Raw genomic sequence first — 20,911 nt, forward strand, 5'->3', positions numbered from 1 at the left:
CAGGCTGGTCTCAAACTCCTGACCTCAGGTGATCCACCCACCTTGGCCTCCCATAGTGCTAGGATTACAGGTGTGAGCCACCGCACCTGGTCATCCATTAAATTTTTAACTCATCTATTAAAAACAATACCACAGAGTATCTACAGTGTCACAAGCAGAATAGGCAACTCCTCGATGGAAGGACAGGAGAAGACAGATCAAATTAAAGATGGTTGAAATCAATTGTATTCAGCTCTACAATTGAATATATTAAATCACTGGATATTTGGAATTGCTGCAGTTACTGCATTACCTCCAGAGAGATTGATCAGGAATACATGTAGTATTTACAGTCTACACAATATGAGGAAAAGAGACACTGTAATTCTAGTAGTTCTTTTGTATTTTGCTTCCTTCCATTTGAGTAGTTGCCTATCATAGCAGGCTACCCACATTTATTTTTTCCTTTTGTTTTGTTTTGTTTTGTTTTGTTTTTGAGACAGGGTCTTGCACTGTCTGTTGCCCAAGCTGGAGTACAAGTGACATGATCACTGCCCACTGCAGCCTTAACCTCCTGGGCTCTAGCAGTCCTCCCACCTCAGCCTCCTGAGTAGATGGGACTACAGGTGTGAGCAACTGTGTCTGGTTATTTTTTCCTTTTTTCTCTCATACAGTGATGGTTTTCTAAACTTTAAGGCTTCAGAGAATATCATCTTATTTCTGACCTGATACTTTTCACGTAGTGCTGTTATCCGTAGACAGTTTTAGAGAAGGAAAATTGGAAACACAGAGTAGGAAGAAATAGAGACAGGTAAACCTCTCTTTAAATTTCTTTTTGCTATTTCCATATCTAGTCACCCTATCCCCCATATAAAAATCATGTCAATCTCAGCTTGCTCACTACTTTAAGTGGTGACACTCTAAGGGTTGACAGACTGCAGCTCAAGAGCCAAGTTTGTTTTATTGGAACAGTGCAATGAACTGAATGTTTGTGTCATTCAAAAATTAATATGTCAAAATCCTAACCCATAACGTATTGGTATTAGGAGCTGGGCCTCTGGGAGGTAACTAGGTCATAAGGGTGAAGCCCTCACAAGTGGAATTAGTGCCCTTATAAAAAGGGACCCCAGGGAGCTCTCTAGCCCCATTTCCCCACCATGTGAGGAGACAGTGAGAAATTGGCAGTCTGCGACCTGAAAGAGGAACCAGGACCTGACCATGCTGTCACCCTGATCTTGGACTTGCAGCCTGCAGAACTATGAGACATAAACTTCTGTTGTTTAATAAGCCATTCGGTCTCCATTATTTAGTTTTATAGTATATGAACTGACTTAATACATGTGAAAAGTCCATTTTCTACACTTGCTTTCTGATCTAAAACATTAGAGTTGCATAGCTGCAACGGAGACTTATGGCCTGCAAAGTGAAAATAGTTACAGAAAATGTTTTTCAGTACCTGGTCTAGCCCTGGTCTAGGTAAAGAAGAAAGCAGAGATTTCTCATTTTATTACCAGGGAAACTTTAACCTGTTATTTCAAGTTAAAAAGTTCCTCAGCAGCATTGTACCACATGAATGTTAGATGGTAGTTCAGTGTCTAAAATGGCCCTAATACTGTTTTAATTGATCTGGAAGTCAAATACTGTCTGGGAGGTGGAGGTTCTTGGTAATTATATAAAGGAGAAAGCTTTGAGGAGGAGAAGGAGGGAGAAAGGCTGATTCATTTTGGTTTGGGTTAAGAAGGATAACATCTTCGTTAGGCAAACATTTGACTCATTGTTGAGTTATCACCACCTGTCAGTTTTTAAATTATGTGCATGCAGTTTGTTGTTGTTGTAATCAGTTTTCTTCCACTTCTATGTTAGATACATTAGAGAGGGAGTTGTCTTGTTTATTGCTATATTTCCAGTACTTAAAACAGTACCTGATCATAATAGCCATTCAGTTAATACTTGTTGAATGAATACACTTAGATATGAGATTTTGCTTTGTAACAAGATTGTGGTTTTAAAAAAATGGCTGCAGTTTGTACCCAGAAAATAGGCAGTATTTAAAAATTTGCAAACCTTTGTAAGGAATCTATCTTTTCAGACTAATCATCGTAACTATTAGTCCTGTTAGATCATTAGATAGCAGTAACTATATTGTCACGAGTTAATCTGTTTGGTGCCTGACAAGCTAATGATAAACTGAAGTAAAATGTTTAGATTATACATTTCCATTAGATGAGTTTCACACTAGCTTCTATGAACCTCAACCCTGACTTTGCAAACTACCATAGGTCCTAAATTATCTAGAGGGTTGTTATAAAATTTTTATGAACTTCTCAAATATAGTTAAATCATCTTAATGCCATTGACTTGCTTATAATTATTCTCCTATAGTCTTTTCAAACAGATACAATTTATAGCAGTGAAAAGATATTACTAAATACAGTGACCTATTCATGGCCCCTTGTAATTCTTTTTAATAGATCCAGTCTCACTCAGTGATGGATCATTCAACTTTCAAAATAACTCCCCAAAATCTCTAAGTATAAAGACATACGCTAAACCAGAAGTCTCTAGCCTGGACTGGTACAGGTCTGTGGTTTGCTAGGAACCGGGCTGCACAGCAGGCAGTGAGCAGCAGGGGAGTGAGCATTACTGCTGGAGCTCCACCTCCTGTTAGATCAGCAGCAGCATTAGATTATTAATAGGAGCACAAACCCTATTGTGAACTGCACATGCGAGGGATCTAGGTTGCGCCCTCCTTATGAGAATCTAATGCCTGATGATTTGAGGTGAAACAGTTTCATCCCAAAACCATCCCCACCCCGGGTCCGTGGAAAAATTGTTTTCCACAGAACCTGTCCCTGGTGTCCAAAAGGTTGGGGACTGCCACACTAAATCACTTAAGATTGAATTTTATTTACATTAAAAATATTTCATCTGTCATGAAAATCCAATGATTGATCTCAGCGTGTAGCAACTTCAAAGCAATTGGAAATAGCTAAGTAGTGTACTTAGTGCTTTGACACCACATTTGTTGTCATAGACAACACCCAGTATAACAGAATGGAGTAAGGTAGGCAGACGCAAGCTAAATTTAAAGCAGGACAATGCAAACAGTTTCATTTGACGAGGAAAACACTAATTCACAACAGTTCCTTGCGTTGGTTAACAGATAAAAGTCTCAAAGGAAGTCATAATGGCTCTTAAACTAAAATATCAAAAACTTGTTAATGTATTTTAAAAATTGTGCTTTTGTTTTTATTTAAAACAAATAGGATGGTGAAGATTTTAATAGTTTATAGCCATCTGAAGAAATTGACACTCTATTCCAGAGGTGGCAAACTACTGCCTATAAGGCCATATCTGGCCCATGGCGTGTTTTTGTGAAGCATATTTTTAAAGCATTTGTTTCATTACTTTAAAGATGTTGCTTCATTGTCTTCTGTTTTGGACAAGAAATCCGTTGTTATCTTTTTTTTTTGCTTTGCTTTATGTAACTTCTTTTTTTTCAATCTGGTTACTTGTAAGATTTTTCTCTGTCAGTGGTTTTGAGCAATTTGATTATAATCTGCCTAGGTCTAGTTTTCTTGGCTTGTTTTTGTAAAGCAAGTATTTTTTAAAGCATTTTTTCTTTCATTATTTTAAAGATGTTGCTTTACTGTCTTCTGTTTTATCCTGTTTTGGATAAGATATCCGCCATTATCCTTTTTTGTTTGTTTGTTTGTTTTTGTTTTTCTCTATGTAACTTCTTTTTTTTAATCTGGCTACTTTTACGATTATCTCTATCAGTGGTTTTGAGCAATTTGATTATAATCTGCCTAGGTCTGGTTTTCTTCATGTTTCTTGTGATTGGCGCTTGTTGAGCATTTTATTGGTTTATTGTTTTCATCAAATTTGGAAAGTTTTCATCCATCACTTTTTTCTTTTTTTGCAAATAAGACTTTATTAGGTACTTTCTCTCTCTTATGTGGAGGATTTGGGTCCTTCCAGATGAAGCTCCAAATTGCTAGACAATACACTGTTTCCTTCAGTTGCAGCAAGTTTATCCCACAGTGGGTGCTCAGGAAAGCATCTTGAGGGTGAATGGGTTTCAGGCCATTCATAGTTAAGTTTGTCTGATGCTATTGTTAGTTAAGATTTTCCTGTGTCATTTCTTGGAAGCAGTTTTGTGTCTCCCTCCAAATAGTCCACCACCTGGCTGCACCCCACCTCCATCTGTCCCCCAGCTACCAGGTAATAGTGAATGGTTCAGAAGGTGCTGCTCTAGGGCAGCCAGGCCTTTAGCTGCAACACAGAACAATGAACAGCAGCAATTTCCAACTCCCCTCATGGGTCTGATGCAAGATCATTTTGATGACCTTCTAGTTGCACAGGATAGAGCAGTAAGACAGCAGAAACACCACTGGCAGCACCTGGCAGGTAACAAGAGCCATGTTTGCAATAGGCCTGGGCAGGCTGGGTGGCCTTTATCCATCATTTCTTCAAGTAATTGCTCTGTTCCCTCAATTCTTTCTTTTCTTTGGGGTTTCCAGTTACACGTATGTTAAGCAGCTTAAAATTCCACAGCTCACTGATGGGGTTACGTCCCAATACATGCATTGTTAAGTTGAAAATGTCTTAAGTCAAAAATGCATTTAATGTACCTAATCTACCAAACATCTTAGTTTAGCCTAGCCTACCTTAAACATACTCAGAACACTTACATTAGCCTATAGTTGGGCAAGACTATCTAACACAGAGCCTATATTATAATAAGATGTATTATATTTCATGTAATATATTGAGTACTATACTGAAAAACAATGGTTTTATGGGTTCTTGAAGTATAATTGCTACTAAACGTGTATTGCTTTGGCACCATGTAAAGTTGAAAAATTAGGTCTAACCGTTGTAAGTCACAGACCATCTATATATTTTATCTAATTTTCTGGTTTACTCAAACATGGACAGTATATTTGGTCCCTTTTACTACATTGTAGCCATGCTACAAGTGAAAGTTGTGATGTTGAGATTTTTCTTAGTCTGTTTCATGCTGCTGTAACAGAGTATCTGAGACTGGGAGATTTATAAAATACAGAGATTTATTTCTCACAGTTCTGGAGGCAGGGAAGTCTGAGGTCGAGGGGCCTTTATCTAGTAAGTGCCTTCTTGCCATGTCATCCCATGCTGGAAGGTCAAGAGAGCACTGGAGGTGCGGTGAGGGGAGAGATGCTTGTGAGAGCATGAGCACAAGCAAGGTGGGGGTGTTGCATGCAAGAGAGAGCCAAAAGCTTTTATAACAAACTCACTCTCATGCTAACCCATTTCCTCCTTAACAATCCATTCATGGGGGCAGAGTCTTCATAACCTAATCACCTCTTAAAGGTCCCACTTCTCAGCACTTTCACATTAGTGGTTAAGTTTCCAACACAACTTTGGGGGGAACACATTCAAATAATAGCAAGATTTAAGATTTTGTGGTTGAGTAATTCCAGGCAATGATACAGAGCTGGACCATGGGTACAGGGGAGTAGAGATGTGAAATTAATTGGATTCGTCACAGACTTTGAAGTCATTTAAATTAATAGATTTGGGATGGAGGGTAAGACTTTAAACCAAGAGCCAAAGTTGTGAAGTTTTAATACTGCATGTTTTATGTGTTTGAACAGGAAAATACTCATAAAATTATGTTAAATTGTCTCGTCTTTCCTTCTAGAACCTTCTGATAACTTAAGAGAGATTCTCCAAAATGTGGCCAGATTGCAAGGAGTATCAAATATGAGAAAGCTAGGCCATCTGAATAACTTTACTAAGGTAAGTAACTTGAATTTTTATTATTGTCTAAAATTCTTTGTTCCTTACCACACTTACTAAATGTTTCTTGACCATCATTAAATACAAATTCTTGTGTATTCACTCAGCATTAATGCTTTTTTTTCCTGCTTCTCATGGATTTTGTCCAGTGTATCTTAAAAATGTATTTGTGTAATAGAAGAATTATATCTTTGTTGTAGAAAATTTGGTAGGTTCAGAAAAGAATAAAATCACTGAGAAATTTACAATTCAACCTTTTATTCACATAAGGATGTATTTCTTTTGCCTTCTACTCATTTTACTTGATAATATATGGAACAGGCATACATTGGAGATATTGTGGGTTTGATTCTAAACCAGTGCAATAAAGTGTTGCAATAAAGTCAATGTTGTAATAAAGCAAGTCACGAGTTTTTTGGTTTCCCAGTGAATATAAAAAGTTATGTTTATACTATAGTGTAGTCCATTAAGTGTGCAATAGCATTATGTTTTAAAAAAATGTGTGTACCTTAATTTAAAAATATTGATTAAAAAATACAGTCATCTGAGCCTTCAGCAAATTGTGGGGTTTTTTTTGTTGGTAGAGGAACTTGCCTCAATGTCAGTGGCTGCTGCCTTATCAGAGTAGTGGTTGCTGAAGGTTGAGGTGACTGTAGCGATTTCTTTAAATAAGACAGCAATGAAGTTTGCCGCATTGACTCTTCCTGTCATGAAAGATTTCTCCGTAGCATGCAGTGCTGTTTGATAGCATTTTTTCTTTCAAAATTGGAGTTAGTTCTCTCAAACCCTGCCACTGCTGTATCAACTAAGTTTCTGTAATATTCTGAATTATTTGTTGTCATTTCAACAGTGTTCATAGCATCTTCACCAGGAATAGATTTCATGAAACCCCGTTTTTGCTCATCCATAAGAGGGAACTCCTTCCATTAAAGCTTTTTTCATGAGATTGCAACAATTCAATTGCATCTTCAGACTCCCCCTCTAATTCTAGTTCTCTTGCTATTTCTTCCACATCTGCAATGACTCCCTCCACTGACACCTTGAACGCCTCAAAGTCATCCATGAGTATTGGAATAAACTTCTTCCAAATTCCTGGTAGTGTTGAGATTTTGATTTCCTCCCATGAATCAGGAATGTTCTTAATGGCATCTGGAACGATAAATCCTTTCCAGAAGGTTTTCAGTTTGCTTTGCCCAGATCCATCAGAGGAATCACTGTCTATGGTGGCTGTAGTGTTGTAAAATGTATTTCATTAAAATAAGACTTGAAAATCAAAATTATTCCCCAATTCCCTGATTCATGGGCTGCAGAATGGATGTTGTGTTAGCAAACATGAAAACAACATTAATCTCCTTGTAACTGTCAACTCTTGGGTGACTAGGTGCATTGTCAATGAGCCGTAACAATTTGAAAGAAGTCTTTTTTTTTTTTCTGAGCAATAGCAAATACTGTTTTCTCAACAGTATGTTTAAAATATGTAGTAAACCATGCTGTAAACAGATGTGCTGTCATCCAGGTCTTGTTCCATTTGTAAAGCACAGACAAAGCAGCTTTAGCATAATTCTTAAGATCTCTAGGATTTTCAGAATAGTAAATGATCATTGGGTTCAGTCTAAAGTCACGAGCTGCATTAACCCCAGACATGAGTCAGCCTGTCTTTTGAAGCTTTGAAGCTAGACATTGACTTCTCTCTAGTTATGAAAGTTCTCGACGGCTATTCCAGTTGAAGACTGTTTCATCTGCATTGAAAATCTGTTGTTTAGTGTAGCTACCTTGGTCAGTGATCTTAGCAGTATCTGCTGGATAACTTGTTGCAGCTTCTGTATCGGCACCTACTGCTTTACCTTGCCATTTTATGTTATGGAGATGGGTTCTTTCCTTTAACCTCGTGAACCATTCACACTTTTCTTCTGCAGCTTCCTCACCTCTCAGCCTTCATAACATTTAAGAGAGTTGGGGCCTTGCTTGCTCTGGGTTAGGCTTTAGTTTAAAGGAATGTTGGTAGCCAGTTTAATCTTCTATCTGGACCACTAAAACTTTCTATCAGCAGTAAGGCTGTTTTGCCTTCATATTATTTGTGTGTTCATTGGAGTAGTACTGTTAATTTTCTTCAAGAACTTTTCCTTTGCATTCACAACTTGGCTACCTGTTTGTCTCAAGAGGCCTCTCTGGACTTTCTTCACTAAGCTCAATCTCTAATTTGTTTTTAAAGTGAGAGATGGTTGATTCTCCCTTTCACTTGAACACTTAGAGGCCATTGTAGTGTTATTAATTTGCCCAATTTTACTAAGTATTGTGTCTCAGGAAATAGGCCCAAGGAGAGAGGGAGAGACAGGAACAGCTAGTTCGTGGAGGAATTGGAACACACATTTATTAAGTTCATCGTCCTTTATGGGTCCAGTTCATGGTGCCCCATAACAATGATAATAGTTACATTGAGGATCACTGATCACAGATCACCCTAACATAATAATAATGAAAACATTTTTAGTATTGTAAGAATTGCCAAAATGTGACAGACATGCAAAGTGAGCGCATGCTTTTGGAAAAATGGCACCAATGAACTTGCTTGAAGCAGGTTTGCCACAAACCTTCAATGTGTAAAAAACAGAGTATCTGTGAAGCTCAATAAAATGAAGTATGCTTGTAAGTATTCGTATGTAACTACATATGTGTGCCATATTTCATAAATATAGCCATAAGCCCAAAGAACTATATTATAACTTTCTATTTTCCTGATGTTGTATCCCCATTATTTGGATCTAAATTAGAGCCCAAATTGTGGGGGCCCTGGTCCCAAATAAATATTGACTTGATCTCTAATAGCAGCCCAGAATTCTTGAGTTTGATGAGTGGATTGGTATGTTTCTCAGCCTTGTAATGCTGGACAGCCAATTCATGCAAACACTAAAATGCCTGCTATTTTAGGAGATACCCTAAAATAGAAAACAGAATGGGTCTTTGGGCTAACGTTCCCCCCGTGTTTTAGTATATTAAATATAAATTGTTTTTAATGAAAGAATTATTTTATGTTTAATCCCTTGCTGCTCAAAATATGATCCACAGTTCATCAGTATTGGTATCGCCTTGAAGCTTGTTTGAAAATGCACTATTTTAGCCCCACCCCAGACCTACTAAATCAGGATCTACAGTTCAATAAAGAGTCTCAAGTAAATGTATGTGTACATTCAAGTTTGAGCAATACTGTTTTAATCCTTCCAAATATTCTTTGTCAAGTAATTGAACTGTGACTTGGATTTGATTTTTATTTCATAGAAATAGAAGGGGATGAGAATATAGTCACTATGTAATACAATTTTTTATGTAGTATTGTGCAATAAATATAGGTTGAATTTTTTTCTATAGCTAGAGAAGCAAGTACATAGGCATTTATTTTTCCTTAGTGAAGTTTTAAAATACTCGGGCTGTTTTTTAATATATAAGAGATGATAAAATGATTTTATATGAGGGATGAGAAAGTTTTTTTTTTTAAAAAAATAGCTTTTAAAAACATTGACTAGGTACTGGAGAATGGGCTTTCAAAAGTATGGGCATGTATTTTGTAGTGTGAGTGAATGTAATGAAAATCTTCAAACATCTTTCTTCAACATGGTGGTGAGATAGTGTCAAATCTTTAAGACCCCAACATTGTTCCAAGGTTGCAAAATGCATCTTCTAGTTTCATTGTCTTTTATTAAATTTTATAGTTTTATTTCACCAATCTTCACTCAATTCAAATAAGCCTCACTTGCTTAGTTTTAACTGTTAAAAACAATTATAATAGAGGTCTGTGTCCTGTTTGCAATTATAATTACTGTTATAACCAAGTTTGCACAGCTAGATAATATAGTTCCACATCTCTTGGCAACAGGATTCTGAAAGTTGGGGATGGAGGTAAGAATGGCAGTAATTCCTGTTATTTTACTTTGTTACCAGCATGGGTCTTATAGCAATCTTAAAAATCTAGAATAGTGTTGCATAATAGAAATATAATGTGAGCCACATGTGTAATTTTAAATTTCCTAGTAGCCATACTAAAAAAGTAAAAAGAAACATGACATTAACTTTAATATTTTTATTAAGCCAGTATATCTAAAACATCATTTGATGTAATTAGTATAAAACATTATTAAATGTTATTTTACTATTTTTTCATACTAAAGTTTTGAAAGCAAGTTTATGGTTTATACTTAACAACAAATTTCAATTAAGACTAGCCACATTTCCAGTGCTCATAGTCACTTGCAACTAGTATCTACTAACCACATTGGACAGTGAAGATACACAGCTTTTTGGAACAGGAGTGGCTTAAAAGCCTTCATTTCTAGGAATCTGTTGAACACCTCTTATTCTCCGTTCTCATTCTTCATTTATTTCTGTCTAGGTCCCAGGTTTTCTTGCATTAGGATTAGTTTCCCTTTTTTTCTTTCTTCTTCTCTCTTCAGTTTCCTTGTTTTCTGTTGGTCTAAATTTCCCCCACAGTATTTCACTAAGTTATTCGCTCCACCTCCTCTCTCTTTCTTGATTTGTGCTCCCCCACTCTCTTCTGCCCTTTCTCCTTCTCATCCCTTCTCTACTTCTTCCTTTCCCCCCTTCATCTTCTCTCACTCTTTTCTTCACCCTTCCTTGTCACCTTTCTCTTCCTCCCTCTTTTCTCAGTTCCCTCTCCCCACTTCTCTCTTCCCCCTCTCCTTCCTTTTCTCCGTTGTACCACTGTAGAGTATGCAGTGTATCTCTGTAATGAAGGCTCTAAACTTTTTGTACTTTTTGTCTTGTTTGTTTTTTGTTTTACCATATCCTTTTTAAAATGATTTTCATATATCCCTCTGGCCTTGGTGCAAGCTTTGTAGCAGCCCCTTTCTTTGCTATGTTGCCATGATTTTAAAATCCTGATAGCCAAACTTACTAGAATTTGTCTGTTCTAAGAGTGAGTACGCCCTGAGTCAGGATCTTAGGGGCTGTCCCATGAATAAAGTCCATGAACTTTGGACTTCATAAAATCTATTTTGGCTGCTTAGTGATGTGCTGGGAAAAGCATGAGCTTTAGATCAAACAGATGGAGACTTGCAGCCCAACTGTGATTAACTGTCAGGGCAATCTTAGGCAGATTTCTTTACTCAGAGGTAATCTTGCTTTCTGTAGAGGCAAGGTCTCAGTCTAGTGCCTGACACATAATATGTGCACTGTAATAGGTAGTGCCTTGATTCAACCTCATGTTTGGTTTTTGTGTTTTGTGTTTTTTTTTGTTCTTTTTGTCACTTCTCTAGTTTTTTAGCTGACTGTAAGATGGTGAGTCTGCTTAATAGTTTGAGTTGTCAATTGGTAAACTGTTACTGTAAATCAGGGTTCTTCAATGCTGGCATTACTAACAAATTGAGCCAGATGATTATTTGTTTTGAGAAGCTGCTGTGTGTATTTTAGGGTGTTCAGCACTGCCCCTGGCCTCACTAGATGCCAGTAGCACCCCCGCCCCGAACCAGTTGTGACAAGCAGAAATGTCTCCAGATATTGCCAAATGTTCCCTGGGAGACAAAATTGCCCCCCATTAAGGACCATTTCTGTAAATAAATGTGTGTGTAGATTTTATTATAAAATTTATTCAAATATGCAGCACAGAACACTGAATTTGATTGTACTGTGTCTTGAATTCCATTTGTTAGAGACCTGGGTTTATAAATATTTAGGTAACTAGTATTCCTATAAAACCTGTAAATTCATTCATTTGCTTATTGAGTAAAATTTAGGAATTCTCAGAAATTTCTGAGAATAGCTCTATAGAATAAGAAAATAAGAAAAATAATTATGATGCCAGGACCAGTGGAGTTTGTTTGCTACCCTCTTCTGTGTTTCCATTATTTGATAGATATGCCTACTAAATTTTATCTATTTTATTATTTATTGTGGGTTGCTCTGTTACTAAACTGAGTTTCTCAAACACAAAAAAATACTTAGTATTTATTTTTCTACCCTCATATCCCTCTCTTCTCAAAAGCATGTCACATAATATGTGTTTAATTAATGGTATTATATTAGATTGGGAAGATGATGCATTTTAAATATGACTTTTTGTTTTTACTGACATTTGTTTTGTTATTAAGTATAAGCCTGTTAGGATTAAGTTATCTTACTAGAACAGTGACATTAAAATGTTGTATAGGGTGAACTTCAGCTTCAAAACTAAACTTCCTTTTAAGGTATAAAGAAACGGAGCTAGTGATGTGATCCTTTAACCATGTGAATGTCACACACCCATGCTTGCCTTCTGACATCATCTCACTGGATAAAGTAATGTGTATAACAGACTGCTGATGAATATAATCTTAGTATTCTATTTTTATAACTGACAACATGCTCATAATCTAAAGACCTGCTTTTTAAAGATGAAAATATTTCAGCTCGTTTATATCTTAAAAGTTCTCTTTTCCTATATTTAATCTCATATATTTATATTAAAAGCTTTAAAAGAATATTTATTTTGTTCTGCTTTTTAAAAACTTTAAGGTATAAGCTGAGTAAAAAAAATTAAAATGGTAGAGAAGAATATATGATAAAAAGTGAAATTCTTCCCTTTCATACCCTTCCCACCCACCTCCCTGTTCTGACAGAAATAACCACTCTCCAGAGGTAACCACTAGAAAGTATCCTTTTCTGGTATAATTATAAATATAAATGTGTATGTGTATTTTCTTGGGAATTGTGAGATTTAAATGAGCAAAACAAAATGAAGTGTTTACTATCATGCTCAGTTTATTTGCCATTTATTATACAGTTATATGTAATTTATTTACCATTATTACACAGGGTATGTTCAAGGAATGCATCGTTAGGTGATTTCATCATTTTGTGAACATCATAGAGTGTACTTACACAATCCTTGATGGTGTAGTGTACTACATATCCAGGCTATGTGGTATAGTCTGTTGCTCTTAGGCTATGAACATGTACAGCATATTAGTGTACTGAATACTGTAGGCAGTTTTAACACAATGGTAAGTGTCTAAACATAGAAAAGATACAGTAAAAATATAGTATTATAATCTTATGGGACTACAATTCTACATGTGATCCATCATTGACTGAAAAGTTGTTATGCAGTGCATGACTGTAGATGTATATGCAAAAAGGTATTTTTTAAATGACAGCATGATATGTGTATATAAATGCGTATGTGTGTATATATATCTTTGTATGTATATGTATATTGACTTGCAGTTTGCTGCTTTCCACATCCCAATATATCATAGCATGCTTTCCTTTTCTATACATATCAATCTACTTTTTTTGTAGCTCTGTGTGTGTGTGTTTGTGTCTAGATTGCCATGTAAAAGACTGTGCCATGGAATTCTAGTATGTGAGATAACATTTTTTAAAATTAGGGTTGTTGTTTCTTTTGCTTATTTAGAAGAACTATTTAACCTTCAGAGTAATACAAGTAAAATGGGAGTAGCATTTAGAACTACCTAGTTTTAACTAGTCATTACATTTTTTAAAACTTGATCATTTTAATAAACAGACAAATTTTTAATACTTGGAGATAATATACAGTTCTGTTGTAACTTTGACAGGATATGATTGTTTATAGCCCTTTTTGAATATTTTAGTATTTGTGTAAGAAAGTCATGTAGATTTATTATAACAAATAACTGATTCACTGATGATGGACATGGATTTTAATAGGCAAACCAGTGACATTATCAAAATCTTTAACCCGTCTTAAAATAAGATTTGTATAATAGTATTTGTTTTGCTTATATAAAAATGTTAAGTTTAACATGTTATACTCATAAAATAATTGTGGGCTTAAGATACTGAATGTTTAACTTGTTTATAAGTAATAAATTCAACAAACTTAATTCATCTTAGCTAAAATATAAAGAAATTATTTGTGTACATAATTAGGAATATCAAATGTTGGATCCTAATTTCAGACAAGACAACCCAGGGGTTGAGACACTGTCAGTTACATGCTGCCACTCTCTTTTTCATTCCTGTTTTCTTTCAGGTTGTCTTCATTCTCAGATAAACACTTTCCACGGGACTAAGATAAAATACATCATCCTTAATACTTCTAGTCTTGAAAAGCAGAGAGTAACCCTCTCTTAGCATCTTTGTATATGAACTCTGATGTTATTTGGTCAGGTTTAGCTAGGCATTGTGACCGATAGCCAATTAAAAAAAATGCATGGATGGCATGGGGAGTGCCAAACCCAATGAAAAGTGTGGTGTCTAATAATTTAGCATTTTATGTGACTGTAAACGCTAATTCTTACATTTTGTAAAGTCTTTAACAATTTCTAAACATAGTCAATGATTTGTTCTTAATATATAATAACAAGCCTTTATAATAGGGTAGACAGAATTACATTTTAATGACTTACATTAATACAGGAGATAGGATGTCACCAGTAACGGCAAAAATAGTAGTGACGAAACTGCTACCTAATGGTTGAAGATTAATTAGCAACTTGATTATTAGTAGAGGCTTTGCAGGATGTCCATGTTTTAACTCACTCTGTGTTCTTCTATTTCTTCTTGTATCTTTCATAGTATATTAGTCCATTCTCATACTGCTGCAAAGAACTGCCCGAGACTGGGTAATTTATGAAGATGTTTAATTGACTCACAGTTCCGCAGGGCTGGGGACACCTAAGGAAACTTACAATCATGGTGGAAAGGGAAGCAAACATGTCCTTCTTCACATGGCAGCAGGAGAGATAAATGAGTGTTGAGTGAAGGGGGAAGGAAGCTCCTTATAAAACCACTGATAGTTCTCTCAGAGGACTTTTTAAGGGGGAAGGAAGTCCCTTATAAAAGCGGTGATAGTGAGTGAGTTCTCTCAGATCTCATGAGAACTTACTCGCTATCACGAGAACAGCATGGAGGAAATCACCCCCATGATTCAAGTATTTTCACGTGATCCCACCCTTGACACATGGGGATTATTACAATTCAAGGTGAGATTTGGGTGGGAACACAGAGCCAAACCTTATAATTCTGCCCTGGCCCCTCCCAAATCTCATGTCCTCACATTTCAAAACACAAACATGCCCTTTCAACAGTCCCCCAAAGTCTTAACTCTTTCCAGCATTAACCCAAAAGTCCAAGTCCAAAGTTTCATTGGAGACAAGGCAAGTCCCTTCCGCCTATGAGCCTGTAAAATCAAAAGCAAGTTAGTTACTTCCTAGATACAATGAGGGTACAGGCATTGGGTAAATACACCCATTCCAAAGGGGAGAAATTGGCCAAAACAAAAGAGCTACAGGCCCCATGCAAGTCCAGAACCCAATAGGGCAGTCATTAAACCTTCAAGTTCCAAAATGATCTCCCTTGACTCCATGTCTCACATCCAGGTCACACTGATGCAAGAGGTGAGCTCCCACAGCCTTGGGCAGCTCCACCTCTATGGCTTTGCAGGATACAGCACCCCCTCCTGACTGCTTTCATGGGCTGGAATTGAGTGCCTGTGGCTTCCAGGCGCCCAGTGCAAGCTGTCGGTGGATCTCCCATTCTGGGGTCTGGAGGATAGTGGCCCTCTTCTCACAGCTCCACTAGGCCCCAGTGGGGACTTTGTGTCAGGGCTCCAACCCCACATTTCCCTTCCACAGTGTCCTAGCAGAAGTTCTCCATGAGAGCCACACCCCTGCAGCAAACTTCTGCCTGGACATGCAAGCATTTTCATACACTGTCTGAAATCTAGACGGAGGTTCCCAAACCTCAATTCTTGACTTCTGTGCACCCACAGGCCCAACACCATGTGTAAATTGCCAAGGCTTGGGGCTTGCACCATCTGAAGCAACGGCCTGAGCTCTGTGTTGGCCCCTTTTAGCCACGGCTGGGATACAGGGCACTAAAGACTACACAAAGCAGCAAGTCCCTGGGCCCTGACCAAGAAACCACTTTTTCCTCCTAGGCCTCTGGGCATGTGATGGGAGGGGCTGCCATGAAGATCTCTGACATGCCTTGGAGACATTTTTCCCTATTGTCTTGGTGATTAACATTCAGATCCTTGTTACTTATGCAAATTTCTGTGGCCAGCTTGAATTTCTCCTCAGAAAATGGGTTTTTCTTTTCTGTTGCATCATCAGGCTGCAAATTTTCCAAACTTTTATGCTCTGCTTCACTTTTAAACATAAGTTCCAATTCCAGATTGTATCTTTGTGAATACATAAAACTGAATGTTTTAAAGAGCACCCAAGTCACCTCTTGAATGCTTTGCTGCTTAGAAATTTTTTCCACCAGATACCCTAAATCATTTCTCTGAAGTTCAGAGTTCCACAGATCTCTAGTGCAGTGGCAAAATGCTGTCAGTCTCTTTGTTAAAGCATAGCAAGTATCACCTTTATTCCAGTTCCCAACAAGTTCCTCATCTCCATCTCAGACCATCTTAGCCTGGACTTCATTGTCCATATCACTATCAGCAATTTGGTCAAAGCCATTCAACAGGTCTATAGGACGTTCCAAGCTTTCCCACATTTTCCTCTGTCTTCTGAGCCCTCTAAACTGTTCCAGCCTCTGCCTGTTACCCAGTTCCAAAGTCACTTCCACATGTCGTGTATCTTTACAGCAGTGCCCCACTCTCTGTGGTAGCAGTTTACTGTGTTAGTCTGTTCTCACAGTGCTATAAAGAACTGCCCGAGATTGGATAATCTATAAAGGAAAGAGGTTTAATTGACTTACAGTTATGCATGGCTGGGGAGACCTCAGGGAACTTACAATCATGGCGGAAGGGGAATCAAACACATCCTTCTTCACATGGCAGCAGGAGGGAAATTGAGTGCCTAGCAAAGGGGGAAGCCTCTCATAAAACCATCAGATCTTGTGAGAACTCACTGTCAGACGAGATTGGGCGTGTTCAGGGTGATATGGTCATAGATGGAACTCACTTTCACATGAACAGCATGGTGGAAACTGCTCCCATGATTCAGTTATCTCCACCTGGTCCTGCCCTTGACACGTGGGGATTATTAGAATTCAAGGTGAGATTTTGGTGGGGACACAGAGCCAAACCATATCACATAGAGAAAGAGTTAAACAGTTTAATGTGTACTTTAGGGTTTGGTTATTTAAATTAGGAGATAACTAGTAAGGTAGTCATCACAAGAAGTTTGTATCAAAGTCGTTCTTATTCATAATATTTTGAGATTTATATGTGAACTCTTAGTGATTAGCAGTGAAAGTATAATATTTCTTTGATAATCCAAAATTTAGAATTCTATTACTATCTTCTTTCCTATTCCCAATATATATGTGAATTTATTTACACATAGAAAGTTTAATCACTGCTTGGGATAATTCTAATTCAAAAGGTTTTTCATTTAAGACTGATTAAAGCCCTCTTCTAGAGTCCTGGAAACAACCTGAAGGCATTTAACTATTATTGAATGGTTAAATGGTTAAATTTAACCATTATTGAATTCCATTTACTATGTCTGGAAAATAGGCACTAATTAATAACAAATATATTGTGTTTCTGCCATAATTGTTCTTTTTAGTTATTTATGATTTTCCAGTTTCCAGCTGATTCAGCATCTTTCTCAAAAACTTTTCTTGCATTTGAGATGCATTGACATTAATAATCAGAAAATGATACACCTCTCTAAACACTTTTTAAATGGTGCATGTTTGTTTTTTAAGATTATAATACCTTTGAATTTTGTTTAACTTTTTCACTAAAACTGCTAACTCTAGGAAATGTTAAGTGGTAAATGGTCATATATTTTTCTCGTCTGAGAAGGTAGATAATTTGAAAATTGTGTTCTCTGAATCTATAGTTTTCTACAAGGTTGACTGGCAAGTATGAAAAATATAATGCAGGAAATGAGAATCAAGTACACACTTAGGGGAAAAACCAACCTTTTAAAGGACAAGACTTTGTATATTTGTAGAATTCTACAACCTTTCATTTTATTAACATTCATTATTGCTGTAGGAGAGGAATGGAAATACTCCCTTTTTAAGCAGTTGAGTTGATATGTGTAAATTATAATTTAAGAAAGTAACATTTTTTCCCAGTTTGAAAACACAATCTTTTGTATGTTGATATAAACAAATTCTAACCTTAATTTTTCTATATTATATATATTTGAATATTCCCAAGGATGAAGTAATCATAACACTGTAAGCTGACCATATTTTTCTTTCTTACTCATGTATGGTACCACATAGTGATAATGCTAGTATTCTGAAGTACGTGAGAAATCTTTAAAATAATAAATTATTTTAAGGAGTGAAAGTGCAGTTTTTTTATGTTTTAATTCTTTGAAATGGCAGTTTTTTTTTATGGTATATTTTTAGTTAGCAGTTCTGGAGAAAACAATAGTTAAATTTTCTTATTTCTTTTATGTATATATATAGCCAGGGTGCAGTTCTCCAGATTCTTGATGCCACATTTGAGGCTGGAGAAATGAAATAAGATGGTAATGTTCAATTGTTTTTTACTTCCCCTAACCCCCAACCCTGTGTAAATAATTTCAATACAAAATTATAGTAATATTTTTCATAGTGGGCTCTGGCGTCAAACTGGTTTGATCTGATTTCCCGCTTTACCACTTAATTAGGCTTTGTGGCCTTAGGAAGTCATATTAACCTCTCTAAGCCTCAGTTGTTTTCATTTACAGAAGTACTACCAGGGTTGAGAAGATTACCAGTCAATAATTGTTACTTCTGTGTGTATTCATCAATACTATATATAAAACTATTCCTAGATGCTGTGATACATGTTTAATTGTGAACATTTATAAAATACACAAAAACGCAGAGGATTTGTTGTTAAAAAATTTTTGGTGTTTAAATTTTGATGTATATCCTTTTTTTTTAAAGTGTGTTTTTAAGAAATATATCTTACAGAATCTTTTCCCCATTTAGCAATAGATGCTGCATATTTTTTCTTATGATTGTATATTACATTATTTTAATGGCCTCATAAAGTTCCTCCTTTATAAACATTTTATTCCCATTTCTTTAATGTTGTAAATAATGTCATAAGCATCTTGTACTTGAACCTACTTTATATTAGTAAAATAATTTAAAATACATAAATCTCCAAAAGTGGATCTTGATCCTAGTGCATTTTTCCAATTTATTTTATAAAATATTTTCAGTTTTCAATCCCATTACCAGTATATAATAATATTTAAAATAATATTTTACAATATATTTAAAAACTATTATAGTAATATACAATATTTAAAACTTTTTTGAAATATTTACAATAATAAAATAATATACAATAATATTTAAAACAATATTTTACCATTTTTGTGAGTTGTAAGTAGAACTTTGCAATTCATTTGATTTGGGTTTTAGGAAAAATGAATATATGTCATATTTATTTGTCAATTATATTTCTTCAGTAAATTCCTTGTACATTTTCTTTGCCTGTTCTTCTTTGGGGTCCTGAGAAGTTTTTCCTCAATTTGTTTCAACCTTTTACATTATAAGGATCTGTATTAGTTTGCTAGGTGAGGATGGAATGCTGTGAGCTGAATTGTGTCTTGTCAAAATTCGTATGTTGAATTTCTAACCTCCAATACCTCAGAATGTGACTGTATTTGGAGATAGGGCCTTTGAAAAAGATAATTAAGGAAAAATGTGGTCATATGGGTGGGTGGGCCTAATCTAATATAATCTCTTATAAAAAGTGTAGATTAGGAGACAGACATACACATAGGAAGATATAGAAAACAGCCATATGTAAGGCAAGGAGAGAGACTTTAAAAAAACAACAACCCTGCCAACACCTTGATCTTAGATTTCTGGCCTCCAGAGTTATGAAAAAGTACATTTCTGTTGTTTAAGCCACCCAGTCTGTGATATATGTTACAGTAGCCCTAGCAAACTACATATAGTGCCTTAACCTTTTTCTTACCATATTTGTTGCAAATATTTTTTACTAACACATTATGTCACTTTTAATTTTAGGTATATGGTTGGTTTTTTAGAGGTATAGAAGTTTTATCTCAAAACTTAGAAAATTTTATGTTATTTTAAATATGTATGTATAAAAACGCATTCTCTTAAATTTGTAACTACTTGCAACACTGTACAAGACAGTAAAAACAAAAGAAAAACATTATACTCTTTGAAAGTCTGAGGCCTCTTTGTTCGTCATATCAGAATTTTAAGGAATACCAGTATTGTAATATCAGCAGTGTTGCAATATCTGATAGCAGCTATTGTAGTCCTGTCTCCTACCCTATTCTGTTTGGGACCCCCTCCCCTCCCCTCCTCTCCTCTCCCCTCCTCTCCCCTCCTCTCCTCTCCCCTCCTCTCCTCTCCCCTCCTCTCCTCTCCTCTCCTGTCCCTTCCCCTTCCCTCCCCTTTTTTCCTCTAAATAAAAAATTGGACAGGAAATTTTTACAGTTATCCTACCAATAGGGTAGTGAACTTTTATCAACTTTTTCTTAGGGTCCATTCTTCTCATAGATGTGATGTGATATGTTGATCACTTTGGTTGCTTTATATGTATGGTTACAATGTTTATAACTTCATACTGAGAAAGAATATTAGCACTTTGGAGACCCTTCTTGGTCTTCAGTGTTAAATAAATGATTTATCTTCTCTTTAATCCATTTCAGTTAGCCCCAATAAATCAATTAAGGACATTATACGTAAAATTTTAGGTAAAAGTCAATTCTCCCGACTCATACCTAGATTAAACTGGCATATATTCATCCAGGTGGGATCCATAAAGGTAGTATTAGACCACCGCTCTCAATGAAAACTAGGAAAACCTGTTTGAAGGCAGCAGGCAGCTGCTCGGGCAACAATAAGTGCAGGCACCAACCTTTCAGAAAAGGGAGAATCTTGTACAAATAAGCTGCTTCAACAACTTTTTCCCAGGGGACACTTGCTGATGTTAAGTATGGGCAGGAAACGGGATTCAAGCATTAGGCCCAGAAATACTGTTGCCGAAAGTCAAAAAACAGCACAGAGGTTTTGGTGGAGTCCTACCTAGGTGCATCAAGCATGAGGAGATTCTCCCCTCAGTTCAGTTGTTTAATCCTGGGGCTACCTGGGATGAGAAACTTAAAACCTAAGTAGAAAATCTTTGAAAATCAGGAATGGAGTTTGCAGGACAAAAATTAAATTTTTCATCCTCCTTGGACTAGTTTTCTTAACAATAAGCTTTCAGTTGAAACTTCAGGTG

At 36.2% G+C, this 20,911-nt stretch overlaps 1 protein-coding gene and 1 pseudogene across 17 annotated transcripts in view; one reads left to right on the forward strand and one right to left on the reverse strand.

The window, feature by feature from the left end:
• RICTOR (RPTOR independent companion of MTOR complex 2) overlaps positions 1–20,911 on the forward strand; it is a 135,387-nt gene that overhangs the window by 46,818 nt on the left and 67,658 nt on the right. For all 17 annotated transcript variants that reach the window (XR_010157247.1, XM_016953382.4, XM_016953384.4 and 14 more), the window contains one exon: positions 5,666–5,763. Coding sequence is in view for 8 of the 17 variants with exons in the window: in XM_016953382.4 (XP_016808871.1) it covers positions 5,666–5,763 (98 nt within the window). In the remaining 9 variants the exon portion in view is untranslated. The remainder of the gene's footprint in view (positions 1–5,665; positions 5,764–20,911) is intronic.
• Positions 4,251–4,480, reverse strand: LOC129144064 (androgen-induced gene 1 protein-like; annotated as a pseudogene).

This window comes from Pan troglodytes, chromosome 4, assembly GCF_028858775.2.
Source record: "Pan troglodytes isolate AG18354 chromosome 4, NHGRI_mPanTro3-v2.0_pri, whole genome shotgun sequence".
Taxonomy (NCBI): Eukaryota; Metazoa; Chordata; class Mammalia; order Primates; family Hominidae; genus Pan; species Pan troglodytes.